This window comes from Nanorana parkeri, unplaced genomic scaffold (genome assembly GCF_000935625.1).
Source record: "Nanorana parkeri isolate BGI_ZX_2015 unplaced genomic scaffold, ASM93562v1 scaffold1, whole genome shotgun sequence".
NCBI lineage: Eukaryota > Metazoa > Chordata > Amphibia > Anura > Dicroglossidae > Nanorana > Nanorana parkeri.
The window spans coordinates 7,970,757-7,987,628 of record NW_017306269.1 but is presented as its reverse complement, the minus strand read 5'-3'; the positions used below and the strand labels follow the sequence as shown (position 1 = coordinate 7,987,628).

Here is a 16,872-nt window from a genome sequence, read left to right as displayed (position 1 = left end):
CAGAAGACTTCCGCACCGAAACCTGCGGTCGGTCTTATATGGAGCAGGGGTAGCAAGGCCCTCCTGCTGTGGTGGAACCCCATGAGGCATTGCAAGATTCTCACAGCCACAGACATGACTCCCGAAGAGAGATGCATCATGGGATTTGTAGTTTCACCACAGCTGGAGGGCCGGAGGTTTGCTACCCCTGATATAGAGACTACCCGAGGGAGAAGCTCTATATTATCCTGACCGCAGGTTTAGGTGCGGACGTCTTCTGTACTGCTGTTGTCCATCCTATGCCCCCTGGGGGAGCTGATGTCAGGGAGTGCTGCTTTCCTCCATTTGGTTCTTTGCTGGTTCACAAATGCTGTTGTATCCTCCTGAGGAAGCTGTCATCAGCGAAACGCATTGAGGGGTTGGCAGCCATTATTACATCACCATTCCTTTTGTGGTTATTAAGGATGTCCCGATACCAGGTTTTTTCACAAGTACTTGTACTCGTGAAAATGCCCCGATTCTTAAGGCCTATACCAGCCCGTTAAATTTTCAAACAGCAGCGGCTGTCCAAGTTCCCGCGCTTGTGGGGACCTCGACCGCCTGCTGGGGACCTGCAGATAGCTGTCCATGGCAGTGCCTGTCCGGTTCTTTATCTCCTCCTCCTCCATCCCGGCGCAGGCACAGCCATGGACAGCCCCGGGGGCAGAGCTACCGCCCCGGGGCTAGAAGCTGGGGGTTCTCGCCGCACACTGACGGGGAGGACTCGACATGGCAGCATCGCTGGTCTGGACGAGGGGAGTGCCCACAGAGCGACTGCAGATGTCCACGTCGCCCGGTGAGATTGACACGCAGCCTGGTGAGAGGAACTCTGCTTTGGGGACATGTATTCGCAGAACACATGTTCCCAAAGCAGAATACATGTCCCCAAAGCAGAATACCATTCTGCCTTAGGGACATGTTCGGGTTTGGGGACATGTATTCAGTCACGTGTCCCTTTAAGAAAAAGTATTAGTAATTGGTATTGGCAAGTACATGAGCGACAGTACTTGTACTTGGTCTTAAAAAAGTGGTATCAGGACATTCCTTCGTGGTTATCATTTCTGAAGTCACTAGAATAATGCACTTGTGTCTCAGTGTACATTTTATAACTTTGGACTGTTTGATATGTATACCATTTAAGTCCAAAACATTGTTTTAACTTGGGTATTTAATGCTGCAATAAAGGTTTTAACATTTTAACCTAATTGTTGAAGGCTATGTAGTGTGCATAGGATAGTTAAAGTTTTGGCCAATTGCTAAGGGGTGTGGCACCTGGGTTTCCTCTGTTGAACACTTTAATTGCACTTCTATGCAGCAGCATTGCTTTGCTGGGAATAGGTGGAGTTCTGTAGTCCAGCAGACTGAAAACACTGCTTAGGAGTTCAGTTCAGCAGAGGCACTGTGTTGTTGGCTCAAACAGGAAGTAAGAAGCACACTGGATTTCTGGGAGACCAACAGGTAATTTTATGTACTTGAAGCATTTTTAAAACTTCTTTCCAGGCTGCCACTCCCCTACATTGTTCTCATGGGGCATCTATAGACCTAGCTTGCGTGCTCTTTTAGGAGAGTATTCTTTAGCTCAGGGGTAGGCAACCTTGGCACTCTAGCTGTTGTGGAACTACAAGTCCTTTGAGGTATTTCCATACTCTGCTAGCCGCAGGTATGACTCTGAGAGGCATGATGGGATTTGTCATTTCTGCAAAGCTGGAGTGCCTAGGTTCCCTACTGCTGCTTCTGATTTAGCTACGTCAGTCGATGACTGTAGTCCTGGGCTACAAACAAGTCCGAAGAGTTTAAAATGAAACTGTTCAGCCCACAAGTGATGTCACGGTCCTGACGCTAGCATGCAAACCAGAAGTCAGACAACAGTAGCTTCCATCTGCAGCTTTGCATATACGCATTTTGCCTTATCACAGATTCCTACTTTTTCAGATGCAAGGGAACATGTGCTTCTATTCACAATAACAGGAAATAAAAAATCCAGAATTGTATCAGCTACCTGGTCCTTGGGATTTGTACGGCCATTACATCATTCTTCTTTGATTTTTACCTGTTGCTCTTCAGAGTTTGTATCTCTGCTCACTCAGTCTTGGGGGACATGGAATGTTGGGATCTCCTCTGTAACAACAAAACGATCTCCAATGACCTGAATTGCGGAAACAAAGACATCTGCATTTAATATGGCTTTCCTTTTAAATCTATCTGGAAGCCAGGTCTACATCTGCATTTGGTAATTCACATGTGCAGGTCCCCGCGCTCCTTTATTGGGAGCAGTAAAGCTTAACGAGCTTTGTTTTGTGAAGCAGAAACTTATTAGTGAGATTTCTTTCCTACTAATGATGTCTTTTCACAGGCTCTTGTCAGAACGTATTTCAGTTCGCTCGGTCGGTCAGCGGTAACAATGTGCACGCTCTCCTAGAGTGCTTCAGTAACACCTTTGAGGAAGTGAAACTCCTTGCCTTTGAACTTCTGAGAAAGCTGCCCCCATCTGTTCTGGGCCTCCAGGTAATTATGACCAGAATGCAAAAAAAAAAAAGTGTTCCATACTGGCAACACAATCGGTGAGAGCTTCTGCTGTTTGTATGGAGCACTGGCTTCAGGGGGAGGGAGAGTCATTTGACCGTTTTTAACAAGGATATAGATTAATATCTATGATTGAGAAAAGGAAAATGGAGACAAAGTCATAAATATGCGAAATGTATATGAATGCTAGCATGCTAGTCATTTCATATGAAAGTAAACATTTTAAAGATATGTTCACCCTTTACTAAAATGGTGATTTTTGGTTGGATGCCAGGGGGTTGGATCTCTGACCCCCCCCGATCTTACTTACCTTGGGGGTGGCTTGTCTGCAAAGGAATTCTCAGCACCTCTGGTCCCCCATTCCTATACTAAAAGTCACTGTCGAGCACTTATGACTTCAGATAGCTTGTATCCCTTATTTAATGATTAGACTAGAAGGTCTGTGGGAAAGTTAACATTTAATATACTGAAGTATAGATAAAGGGTATAAAAAAAGTCCCCTTTTTTTGGATAATGTATGTAAGGGCTAGTTCACACCAGCCCCAGTGCATTCTGGCCCGATTGGTGCCGGAAAGCACTGGATCGATTTCCGGACGGCTCACTTTGTTTTGGGGCGGGAAGGGGTGTGGCAGTGCATTGAAGTCAATGGTACCCAGCCATGCTCTCCGGTCGTAGCGCACTGGAACGCGTGGCTTATCAATGCTTGTGTTCCAGTCCGGTGCGGTCAGAAAAAAAATTGTGCTTGCAGGCAAAACAAAATGAGGCGGCCGGAATGCAATCCAGTGTGTTACGGCACCAATCGGGCCGGGAATGCACTGGGGCTGGTGTGAACTAAACCTAAGATTTGAAACACCTGTCAGAATTTTATTGCCGTTTGTGCCCTCATTGAAGAGACTATTTGTTACCAGGACAAGGACTCTGTCATAGTAGCCCTATTGCCCATCACAGTCCCAACGGGTAGACAAGGCAAGTTTACTTTATGTCTTACTGTTCCAGTTCACACCAACAAGCTGCATTGGTTTGCTCTGAAAAAAGTAGGACAGGTTGCATTTTTAGGCAGCACAGAGTGTTGCAAATAATTGAATGGAATGTCATTTTGTGACATTTCAATAAAGTAAAAAAAAAACAAGGTAATATTGCGATGTCTTGTAATAAAGTATTGCACCTCCCCTACACGATGCATACCAGTGGGCGTGCATTACATAGAGCATAATAGGTGTCTACAAGAGTAAATGGGCCCTAGGGTTCACAGCTGGCGCATTGAGCTGCATTGTTTACCATTGATCAGTGCAGGCTCAATGCAAGGACACATAAAAGACAATTATCAAGTGTTCTGTTTACAAAATACATGTGTCATTGTGCTCACATGTACAACATGGTGCATTTTTATGCATCTCGATGTACAAAAAAGCATTTAATTGCATTGCAGCGCTTCCCAGAGTGCTGTTTTTCATAGATTTGAATTTGGTCATTTGTGACATTCCTATAACTTGTTTTTAAAAAAGTAAACATTTTGATGCATTGCAGCAAGGTATTGCACTACACCCACTTATCCTCTCCTCATCAGCCCGTGTGAAAGGGTCCTTATTGAAGATGGTCACATACACTGAAAAACGGGTATCGGTGCATCCCTAATAATTAACACACACCACATTTAGATACAAGAACACTTCAAAATGTATGATTTAGATTGCCAGGATGAATAGAATAATTTCTCATTAGTGCTTACAGATATCCTGCTATAACAAATTATCTCTTAGCATCATGGTAAGGGAAATACAGAGTAACCCAGAACTTACTGGTGTGGAATACAGATTAAAATTGAAGTTCAGACATGCAATGGAAAGTTGAATTTAAAATGGTGTATTGGCTTCAGTAGAAATTGGTTTCAGCCATGTTTTCTGGAGGAGCGCGTAAGCCAAACACTGACTAAAAACCACTTCATCATTGGATGTCAGAACGGCCGGCTTGCCCATTTTCTCATTTTATCAGCTGTCTGTTTTGTTGTTCCCAGCACACTGACTCACACGTTCCCCATAATGGTTGCTGCTGGTGCGTGACCCAGAGTTCCCAGAATTTCATTATAACTGAAGTGGTTAAAACTTTCACATTTTTACCTCAAAGTGTGGTGTGAAGTGAGTACGTCACAAAATGAACCAGCTACACCGTTTGTCTTCCAAATAAAGTAATTTTCCTTTAGACTTTTCAGGAAAATATCTGTAAAAAGGCATGAGACGCTCGCTGCACAGATCTCTTGACCTCGGTATGGGTACATTTTAACCTTCTTTGCTCAAAGTCAGCTCTAGCTTTTCCTGACTCCAGAGTATGTGCTTCACTTTAAAGTAGTATTAAACTCTCAAACTTTTTTTCTATGATGAATCAAGATCAAATGTATATCACCCAGCAAAGTATTTCTTTACATTTTTGCCCAAACACTTAGTCATCATGTTTCTTAACAGCTTCAACGCTCTCGGCTTAGATTCTATGAACTTCCTGTCGAGTATAAGAGCACAAGGAAAAGAGCAGGCTACAGAAACTTTCCATCTACTAGCTTGAAGGAGGAACAGGGAGTGGTTTGCCTTGCTGTACCTGTGTTTGCGGCTCCATAGAAGCATAGGACCTTGCAAGGGAAAAGAGCCACTCTGAAACAGGATATCAGGGCCAGTGCTCAGAGGACCAGCTAATTCTGCAGTAGACTAAAATATTTTAACCAGTTGCCGTCCGCCCGTAGAAAAAAAACGGACGGACAGTTGTATGTTGTGATTTTTTTTATATAGGGGAAACAGTTTTCTTTTTTAATTTTCTGTAATTTTTCCCTAATATATTAAAAAATAAAAACCCCAGTGGTGATTAAATACCACCAAAAGAAAGCTCTATCTGTCCCCAAAAAAGGGTATAAAATGAATTTCAGTACAGCGCTGCATGACGGAATAAATGTCATTCAAATTACTGCAGTGCTGAATACTGAAAAATGGCCTGGATGGGAAGGGGGTTTCAAGTGGTTAATATATGAAGTAGCAGCATCTATTTTAAGTGATATTTGCATTTGAAATAGATTAAAAACCTTTTGACTTTATTTATTTGATATATTACAGGTATTTATAGAGCACTTTACATACTGCACATTCACATCAGTCCCTGCCCTCAAGGAGCTTATAGTCTAAAGGTGCCCATACACCTTACGATTATCGGACGAAACTTTTCGTCCGATCGAATAGTTGTACGATTTTCGTACGGCAGCCCCATCCTGCCCCGATGATCGCAAGATTAATTTAGCCGTAATTAACGAAAAGCACCTGGACGAAATGCGGTAATTGATTGGCCGTATTTTCGTTAGCGCAAGCGCAGTGTAGATCGTACAACGTTTGACGGACGGAAACGCCAGCAACCTTGCGAAAATCGTACGATCTAACAAAGTTTTCAAACATGCTCGACCGTCAAAAGTCGTACGATTGTACAGTACTGTCGGTCGGACACTGCAATGCACACATACGATTATCGGCCGAAAAGTCGATCGCATGCGAAATCCCTCTCTCACATTTCACGCACACAAGTGATTTAGACCTGAGCCAATTAACCTTCCAGCATGTCTTTGGAGAGTGGGAGGAAACCCACACAAGCACAGGGAGAGCATGCGAACTACATGCAGATAGTGTCCTGACCAGGATTGGAACCAGGGGCCCCCAGTGCTGCAAGGCAGATGTTCTAACCACTACGCCACTTAATTTTGTCCTGTGAATAAAGCAGTGACTGGATTGCACACGGTACACTCACCAGTGTGAGCACCTAAGGAAGAGCTCTGCACATGGCCAACTAACATAATGCCAGTGGGATTTTAGAAAAACAGCGCCTCTTTGTAGGAAAAAGAGCAAATTGGTGTGTAAATGTGATAGACGTAAAAGAAAAATAAAACATTTTTGGGAGCTGCATGTGGTCACAGATCTTTCTCAGCATGTCCTAGCTGTCTGTGCTGGGGTGGTCAGCAGTGTCCCTCCTTATTTCTTTTAGCTTGCAAAGTGAAATTTTGCTTGCAAAGTATTAGATGATTGAAGTGAACACGACTTCACCCTTCTCACTAGACCAGGTTAACATTTACTTTTAAAAGTGGAAATTCACTTTGCTGAGTGAACAGCCTATACATGTTTAGGAAAGTAACCCCTTGATGTTGGATTCGCACTAAACACACGGCTGCTGGTGTGCAGTTAGAGAAACCATGCCGATGAACTGATGCCAGCGCATTGCATTGGTTACTTTTTTACTTTTTAGTACTATATTGAAATATCATAAATGACATTTAATTCAGTTCTGCAGCCACAGTATGGTGGATTGCAGTTGTACCACATCACACTGCGCTGGCGCGGTGGTGTGAGCTGAGACAATTGATAATAAGACTGCTGCCTTGTTATTGCGTTGGGGCAGCCCCAATGCATCTGGTGTGAAATGGCTGGAGTATTTATTACTTGTACAACACTGTGGTACTTGTTGGAGTCTTATAAATAAAAGCTGTTATCGGAAATGGTTGGGGCTTAATCATGTACCCATCATCTACAGTAAGGGGCTAATGTACTGAATAAATAGAGACTGTTCACATAGCAAAGTTAATACTGAGCCTAGTGAATAATCAATCATGTGCTAGCAACAATTTCATTTCTTTTATTGCCCTTAAATGTATTCAATATTGAAAATAAACACAGATTCATCTATTTTGCCATTATTCACATTTGCAAAGTATACATTTTTCAAAGTGAGCATTCAGTAAATGAACAGTCTCTACTCATTCAGTAAATCAACCCCACAGTGTCCCTTTTGTTTGGAACCAATTATTATTCATGCCGACTGTGGCCTAACAGTTCATTGGGAACTAGTGCCATCCTTGCAGCATGAAGAAAAAGAGCTACCACCGCTGGCGTTCTTCCTGCTATCTCCTTACAAGATCTGACAACAGTCTACAAGCTGCTCATAACTCCGAATCATAGAAGCAAACCGCAAACAAATATCCCTTCATTCATTCATTTAGTTGGTTGCCCTGAGGTCTCTACACCTGCATACACTAATTATACCCAGAAAGCCAGCTAACCATGTAATTGGCCTGTGATGTGGTGTCCTTGTAACAAGATGATAATGTACGTGACATTCGCTGATAATCCAGTGCTCAATGACTTGAATTGACAGGCTCCTGATGCAGCTATTTTCAGATGGTTTGCGGTTGGCTCCGGAAAGAGAGCGTTTGCCGCGGATAGAAAACTGTTCTTTTTATTACTGATACCACTTGAATAAGGCCACATGTTCGACTCACCTCCCCTTTTGTCCTCCTATAACCTAAACAGGAATGCTTGTGCAGCGCGAGCATTCCTGTTTAACACACTGAGAGATGTTCCGAACTTGCGGGCACCGCTGGCTGTTCTCTCATTTCTATGGCCAGCTTTAAAGTAAGAGAGGCTGATTAGGTAAGGATAGTCATAGACTTGAGATGGAAGTCAAAGTCTCTGATCGCTGTGTAGCGATTGGGGCTTAAACATACATGTCTGTACCAGAGTCTTGCCAGTATCTCTTGTGCTGGGATTGTTTCCTCCTGACTGGTCCAATTCTTCCCTGAGATTTGCATGCACAGGTCCAGGGTAGTATATAGATGTTTATTCTTAATTAGATCAGATCAGGCGATGATTGTGTTTGCCATGTTACTTAGATATCCTCTAGAGCAGTGGTTCTCAACTTGTGTAACCTCAGGACCCACATTTGTCCTTGGTCTTTAAGTAGCGACCCAAGTCGCACTGCAATGGGACATACGGCATTGCGGTACCGCACATTCCGGTGCGGGCGACTGAACTGTGGGAGGTGCGTTTGGGGTGCCATTCAAATAAATGGCAACACAAAGCGCCTCCCACACCAGAACACATAGTGGGTGCGATTGCATGGTACAGTGCGATAATCACATGGGACTGTTCGATTAACGCACTGCAGTAGTGTGAACGGGCCCTCATAAACACTGGCAAACGTACATAACCACAGAGACACAATCTCACACACTCACAGACATTCTCAACCACACATACACCATTTTTTAAAGATCCACCCAGCCTCCCTACCTTACGAGAACTGGAGTGAATCCTCAGCCTTGGGTCCAGTGTGGGCTGCTGTGCTATGACAGAGCTCCATCCATACATATAATGCTTACAGCTCCCTTGCATGCCCTGTAAAGGTGCGGGGAGCCAGAATGTAATGTCATTCCTGTCCAGGTACCTCTACAGGACATGCAAGGGAGCTGTAAGCATTATATGTATGGATGGAGCTCCCTCGCTGCCATAGCCCAACCCCACCCCAAGCTGCTCGGTGCGAGAACTGACAGTGCTGTGCTAGGGGGAAACTGAGGAGCCTCTCAGATTGAAAAGTGGAAAGCACTCGGCGACCCGCTGAACACGGGGCCACGACCCACTTTTGGGTCACGGCCCACCAGTTGAGAACCAAGGCTCTAGAAACTTGGTTCTCAACTGGTGGGTTGTGACTCAAAAGTGGGTCATGACATCGTGTTCAGTGGGTCACTGCATGCCTTCCACTTTTCTAGGTGAGAAGCCCCTCTGCCTCCCCTAGCGCAGCACTGTCTGTTCTCACGCCAAGCAGCCTTTACAAATACGCTGCCCGGCGCTGAGTGTCCGCTTGAGATGAGATGGGGCTGTGGCCACGAGGGATCTCCATCCATACGTGCATTGCTTACAGCTCCCTCACATGTCCTATAGAAGTGCCTGGCCTGGAGTCTCATCACATTCTGGCTCCCGGCACCCCTATAGGGGAGGCAAGGGAGCTATGTCAGCAATGCACATATGGATGGAGCTCTGTCACAGTACAGCAGCCCACACTGGACCCCAGGCTGAGGATCCACTTCAGTTCTCGTAAGGTAAGGAGACTGGGTAGACCATAAAAAAAATGTGTGTGTGAGAATTTGTCGGTGGTTGTATGTATGTCAGTGTTTTTGAGGGCTCGTTCACACTAGTACAATGCGTTAATCACTTAGTACCGTACGATTAAGGCACTGTACCATGCAATGTCACTTACCTTGCATTCTGGTATGTTGCATTGCCATTCATTTGAATGGTACCCCAAACACACCTCCCACCCACAGTTCGTTCGCCCGCCCCGGACGCGCGGTACCCTAATGCCGTGGATTCCATTGCAGTGTGACTTGGGTCGCAACTTAATGACCGAGGACAAATGTGGGTCCTGAGTTTTACACAAGTTGTGAACCACTGCTCTAGAGGTCCAACATACCTCTGTCCAGCCTTTTCTTGCAGCAGTAGATCACTGCTACAGATCAGGCGATGATTGTGTTTTTCATGTTGCTGAGATATCCCCTAGGGGTCCAACATAAATCTGTCCAGCTTTTTCTTGCAGCAGTAGATCACTGCTACAGATCAGGTGATGATTGTGTTTGGCATGTTACTGAGATATCCTCTAGGGGTCCAACATACCTCTGTCCAGCCTTTTCTTGTAGCAGTAAATCACTGCTATAGTATTCTACTGCTGGCTGATTGCAGCCAGCAATAGATCACTATTAGACATGATATGTTGCTGCAGAGCTACATGGATTGCTATCATACTAATTTGTGCCCTCGCCAACCCAACCTAATCCTATCTTAATGTTATGCTAACAATTAATGAGAATATTTCCCACCCCCTTCTGTGTGTGTCGCAGTTTAGCATTGAAAGGGGTAGCATGAGACTGAGATATCCATTATATCTAACACCATCGTATTCCGCCATACGCAACCTTTGCACTTCAGCCGTGACAAAACCATCAATCCCATCATGCCTCTATCTCTGGGAGTCATGCCCGCGGGTGCCTCATAAGACCTGTAGTTCCAAAACGGCCAAGGTTACCCAACCCTGTTTACAGAGATACCTAGATTCATGTGCTTTAGTCACTAGTAGAGGTGCACCAAAATTAAAATTTCAAAACCGAAATGAAAAAAAAATTTCAGGCCGAAAACAAAATTTTTTTTATTTTAACTTTTTAAAATTTTTAAAATTTTATTTTTAATAAACTTGTTAATGTTTTTATATCTAATTTTTATGTATTCATTTTTATTAAATATTTTTATTTTTTACATTAGTTTTAGGGGCTTCTGGGAAATATTAGAGGTCTAAACAGACCCCTGATATTTCCCTATTGAAATAGAAAAAGAGATTGAGGACACAAAGTCCTCAATCTCTATTTCTGCATCCCCTGTTATCAATGAACAGGAATCCTCTGTACTGAGTGTTCCTATTCATTCATATCATGAGAACATAGTGTGTTTACTATAACCACATCATGAATGAACAGGAAGTGATGTAGATCACTTCCCATTCATTCATAATCGAGGACATACTCTGTCAATTATTTACAAACACTCAGCGATCGCTGAGTGTTTGTACTCGCTCTCCATCCTGACAGCTGTCACAGGAGGCTGAGCGAGCGGAGCTCAGCCTCCTGTGACAGCTTTGAGAGCTGTCTCTGCCCACATCGCTCTCCCGATCTGTGATAAGAGGCTAAGCGGTGCGGGGAGTAGAGACGCTAGCCGCCCACAGCGCTCTCCTCCTGCAGCGCTTGGCCGTCTGTGACAGTTTCTCTCCTGCCCGCTGGGACACAGAACAGTGCCCAGTTGGGAGGAGAGGATGAACGGATGCACCACTATATCGGCCAGAAAAAGGCACTTTCAGCATTTTGCCAAAAGTGCCATTTTCGGCCAATATATTGGTGCATCCCTAGTCACTAGCACACAGTCTAATATCCCCACCACAGTCCTACAAATTTACATTCGCGTCGGTTTAGAATTTTATTAATCCACCACAATGCTGAACCCCTGGAGTAAACCTTTCCATGAAAACTTACAAACTCCCAGCATGTGATGCCCTGGTGGGAATTGCTACCAGCCTTCCAGCACCTCAGGACAGCAGTGCTAGTTAATATGCGACAATCTTATCCATATGTAGATTGTAAGTTGCACAGGGTTGTGAAGTGAAGGAAATGCCTCTGTGTTTTTTGTATATCACTGAGAAGAAAACATTAGTGATTTATTAGATTTTAGATAAGTAAATGATTCGTATGTATCTCTTGTTTCAGGACCCGGAGAAATTGCTCGAGTTGTTCCAGGCAGTGATGATTCTGAGCACAAGTACTAAACACTTTGGCTGTGTAACTGCATCCTACTTGCTGAAGTTCTTGGTATATCAGGAGGGTTTGGAGGCTGCTTTGCGTGACTGGGCACAAAGTGAGCGGAATGTACCAGACTATCAAACATTCCATATTGATAGCACCAGTTTCTTGGAGAGGAACACCTTCACTGGTTAGTTGGAAGCTTTATTTTATCCCATTTGGTGAACAGATGTTTTGCACATTAAACTTTTTGTTTTCTTCCAAAGGAGAATCACTCATTTTGTTTGTTTAGAAGTATGCAAGTATGATCAGCTTAAAAATACTCTAAATGTGAACGCAGGAAGACAATGTGCTGTATCCCTTGGTAGCCAATCAGTATTCATTTTTGTCATCTGAATTGTGATTGGTTGCTGTGGGTTATGGCTTGCATTTTGTAAATGAGTGGTATGTGGTATGGTATGAGTGGTGCCTTTTGGAATTTTTTAAAAACTATTTATTCACAATAAAAAGCAAGCAAATAAAATACCAAATTAGAGCCCTATCTGCCCCCCAAAAATATTGCATAACTTACAACTGCTGAAAGATAAATTATGTCTAACCGAGAGATGGCCAAAACGAAATAAGAATCTTCTGGTGGACTTAGGGAGAAAATGGCCCAGGTACTCAAGTAGTTAAGAAAATGCAAATATTTAAATGTCCATAGCCTGCCCACAATTGCAGTGTAATGCTATTAAATATTTGGTTTGACTGTAACTAAAATGAACAGGTTACAAGCAAAGCTTGGAGGGGCCTAGCAGCCCATAAACTAGTTGTTGTCTAATGCTAGAGCTGCCAGCTTACCAGTTGTGGCTTGCTTGTCTCTGCTGTGTTGCAAAGGGCAGTGATTGTGCTTTATTCCACCAAGTCAAAACAAGACTGCACTCTTCAATATCCCACAATGAAGCTTTGACAGATGTACTTTGGTGTGTTTATATGGTTACCTGGCCTTGATCCAGACCATTTTTACATTTCTACAGAAAACACACTAAAAAAGAGAATTGTAACTTTGGCTGCTCAGTGCTGAAGCCCAGCCTCTCCGTGGCATCTGTATTTATTTTAGGAACCGGGTGGGATGGTTTGGTATCTTCCACGCACCCTTAAAAAAAATAACATAAAACTACTCCAAAAAACAAAACACCCTAAATGCTGTGTATTTTGGCCAAAATATGTAAGCACTAATGATCTTCATGTCTGGTGAGCCCGGGACTTTAAACCACATGAAATGTTGCTGTATATGGTTACTTGGATTCTTGTAGCACCTAAAGTCACCTTTTACTCAGCATATGAAACGTACTTCTCCAAAAGATGCTAGTAATGGGGATGTTGTACCTCTGACTTGAGATTTGAAATATAAATGATGGTCCAGCAAGCAGATAATATGTAGCTATGTGCCATAGTAAACTGTATATTAATGGTACTCGGTAATGCAAAATTAATACATATGACTGTTTGTTTTCTTTTTAGACCCTGTTACATTATTGTGTTTTGGGAATGCGCTTGTAACCATGCGTATTACTGCAATGCACAGCACCGCTTGCTACTTGCAGTGGTGTTATGTGGTGCCATTTTTTCCCCCTCAGTGGCTACCCCATGTACCTTGCCAATGCAGATGTGGTGAACCGTACTGCTGTGCAGCCAAAAAAGGTGCAGGTGCAATTTCTGGGCAGTCAAGGTGCATTGACAGCTAATTCATTTTGAATGGGGTGCCTAGCACAACGCTCATTATCCCACCGGTGTCAAAGTACATGCAGTACCGCAATGCTCCTCAGTGATTAGTTGTGCTCCTAGTCTTATAGCCAATAAAAACTGGCTTATGACGTTTACTTTGCTAAACACTTTGCATCATAAACAGTTGCTATCTTTTCCAAAATAAAATACTTGCTTTTTGTACACTCCTTCATGGGAGAGGGGACATACTACTGCATGTAAGGGGGGACTCTGCTGGGCACTACTGCATGTAAGGGGGGACTCTGCTGGGCACTACTGCATGTAAGGGGGGACTCTGCTGGGCACTACTGCATGTAAGGGGGACTCTGCTGGACACTACTGCATGTAAGGGGGACTCTAGTGGGAGCTCTTGCATGTAAGGGGGGACTCTGCTGGATACTTCTGCATGTAAGGGGGGACTCTGCTGGGCACTTTTTGTAAAGGGGGCTTCTGATGAGAACTCTTGAATGTAAGGGGGGACTCTGATGGGCACTTCTGGTTGTAAGGGGGGACCTATTCATTTATATTTGATTCATTTATATAACTGTTTTTTTTTTTGGGGCCCATTTTTGTAAAATATATGATGTGGCCTTTTTTTTTTTGGGGCCCATATTTGTACAATATATGATGTGGCCCTCATACTGAAAAGTTTCGAGACCCTTGATATAAGGCAGTAAAATGATGAAAGCCTGAAGGCGGTTTACAATAATACGTTGGAGGTGTCAAAGTGGTATTTGACTTTGAAAGAATGAAGTGTGCATTGTGATGATACAGTTTTGTACCAGTTGTAGAAGGGGGTGCTGTTTTTCTTGTCTCTCGACACTCGAGTTCATGTAGAGAACTTTCTGGAAGTTTGAGTTAATGTTTTGGCCCGATCTTGGGCCAGACAAATTCTTGGCCAAATAAAGCAGCGCTGTAAAAGAAACATTTTTGTTTTGCTTTAAGTTATCATTTTAACACTGGCATTTCTGCCAAAAGTCTCTTTCTTTTTTTTTTTAAACTACGAGTAAAGGTTTCTATGTCTCTCATACGTCCATATGAGGAGTCTAAAAAAAAATGTGTTATACCGAGAGTAAAAGAGAATTATTGATGAATGATGCTGAAAACCAATGTTACAGTCTTGTGTATGGTATATCTTTTTCAGTGGCCAGACTGCTGATGGACAACCTTGAGCAGGAAATTGTACTGGCACAGAGTTCCTTGCTGGAAGCAGCAGCCTCGTTCCCTTTGTATGGCCTACTACTGCATGTAAGGGGGGACTCTGCTGGGCACTACTGCATGTAAGGGGGGACTCTGCTGGGCACTACTGCATGTAAGGGGGGACTCTGCTGGGCACTACTGCATGTAAGGGGGGACTCTGCTGGGCACTACTGCATGTAAGGGGGGACTCTGCTGGGCACTACTGCATGTAAGGGGGGACTCTGCTGGGCACTACTGCATGTAAGGGGGGACTCTGCTGGGCACTACTGCATGTAAGGGGGGACTCTGCTGGGCACTACTGCATGTAAGGGGGGACTCTGCTGGGCACTACTGCATGTAAGGGGGGACTCTGCTGGGCACTACTGCATGTAAGGGGGGACTCTGCTGGGCACTACTGCATGTAAGGGGGGACTCTGCTGGGCACTACTGCATGTAAGGGGGGACTCTGCTGGGCACTACTGCATGTAAGGGGGACTCTGCTGGACACTACTGCATGTAAGGGGGACTCTAGTGGGAGCTCTTGCATGTAAGGGGGGACTCTGCTGGACACTACTGCATGTAAGGGGGGACTCTGCTGGACACTACTGCATGTAAGGGGGGACTCTGCTGGGCACTACTGCATGTAAGGGGGGACTCTGCTGGGCACTACTGCATGTAAGGGGGGACTCTGCTGGGCACTACTGCATGTAAGGGGGGACTCTGCTGGGCACTACTGCATGTAAGGGGGGACTCTGCTGGGCACTACTGCATGTAAGGGGGACTCTGCTGGACACTACTGCATGTAAGGGGGACTCTAGTGGGAGCTCTTGCATGTAAGGGGGGACTCTGCTGGATACTTCTGCATGTAAGGGGGCACTCTGCTGGGCACTTTTTGTAAAGGGGGCTTCTGATGAGAACTCTTGAATGTAAGGGGGGACTCTGATGGGCACTTCTGGTTGTAAGGGGGGACCTATTCATTTATATTTGATTCATTTATATAACTGTTTTTTTTTTGGGGCCCATATTTGTACAATATATGATGTGGCCCTCATACTGAAAAGTTTCGAGACCCTTGATATAAGGCAGTAAAATGATGAAAGCCTGAAGGCGGTTTACAATAATACGTTGGAGGTGTCAAAGTGGTATTTGACTTTGAAATGTTTTTTTTTTGGGGCCCATATTTGTACAATATATGATGTGGCCCTCATACTGAAAAGTTTCGAGACCCTTGATATAAGGCAGTAAAATGATGAAAGCCTGAAGGCGGTTTACAATAATACGTTGGAGGTGTCAAAGTGGTATTTGACTTTGAAAGAATGAAGTGTGCATTGTGATGATACAGTTTTGTACCAGTTGTAGAAGGGGGTGCTGTTTTTCTTGTCTCTCGACACTCGAGTTCATGTAGAGAACTTTCTGGAAGTTTGAGTTAATGTTTTGGCCCGATCTTGGGCCAGACAAATTCTTGGCCAAATAAAGCAGCGCTGTAAAAGAAACATTTTTGTTTTGCTTTAAGTTATCATTTTAACACTGGCATTTCTGCCAAAAGTCTCTTTCTTTTTTTTTTTAAACTACGAGTAAAGGTTTCTATGTCTCTCATACGTCCATATGAGGAGTCTAAAAAAAAATGTGTTATACCGAGAGTAAAAGAGAATTATTGATGAATGATGCTGAAAACCAATGTTACAGTCTTGTGTATGGTATATCTTTTTCAGTGGCCAGACTGCTGATGGACAACCTTGAGCAGGAAATTGTACTGGCACAGAGTTCCTTGCTGGAAGCAGCAGCCTCGTTCCCTTTGTATGGCCGTGTGCACTGTGTCATTGGGGCATTGGAGCAGTTACCTGTGGGGTAAGTGAGCATAATAAAGCAGCACTACACCCTAATCTGGCGTGCATGTCCGCATCATGGTATAGATCTACTATTTACTCCCCCCCCCCCCCTTATATACAGGTTATGTGCACACGACTGTTAAAGTTCACTTGTACTCACTACATGTTTACTTTGAGAGCCCATTCTGATCTGTTCATAGGTTTGTGTACCCGGCTGAATACAATTCTGTGTACTGTATACATGCAATGACCAAGCAATTGCTTATAACAGTGGTCTCTATCAGGGTGCTGGGTAACAAAGACTGACTCCATTGTGGTAGTCACTGTCTTATGACCGTCATTAGTTTGCACTGTATTGTCCTAAAAATCTTCATCTTACTGTCCAAGTTCAGAGTGAGTGAGTGAGACGGCTATGTTGTACCTGAGCACATTCTAGCTGTTTGAGTA

General features: G+C 43.9%; 1 protein-coding gene across 1 annotated transcript in view; it reads left to right on the top strand.

Moving 5' to 3' along the window:
• THADA (THADA, armadillo repeat containing) overlaps positions 1-16,872 on the top strand; it is a 454,862-nt gene that overhangs the window by 22,739 nt on the left and 415,251 nt on the right. Inside the window, exons 14-16 of the mRNA XM_018556404.1 lie at positions 2,372-2,523; positions 11,639-11,861; positions 16,309-16,444. Of these exons, the coding sequence (XP_018411906.1) occupies positions 2,372-2,523; positions 11,639-11,861; positions 16,309-16,444 (511 nt within the window). The remainder of the gene's footprint in view (positions 1-2,371; positions 2,524-11,638; positions 11,862-16,308; positions 16,445-16,872) is intronic.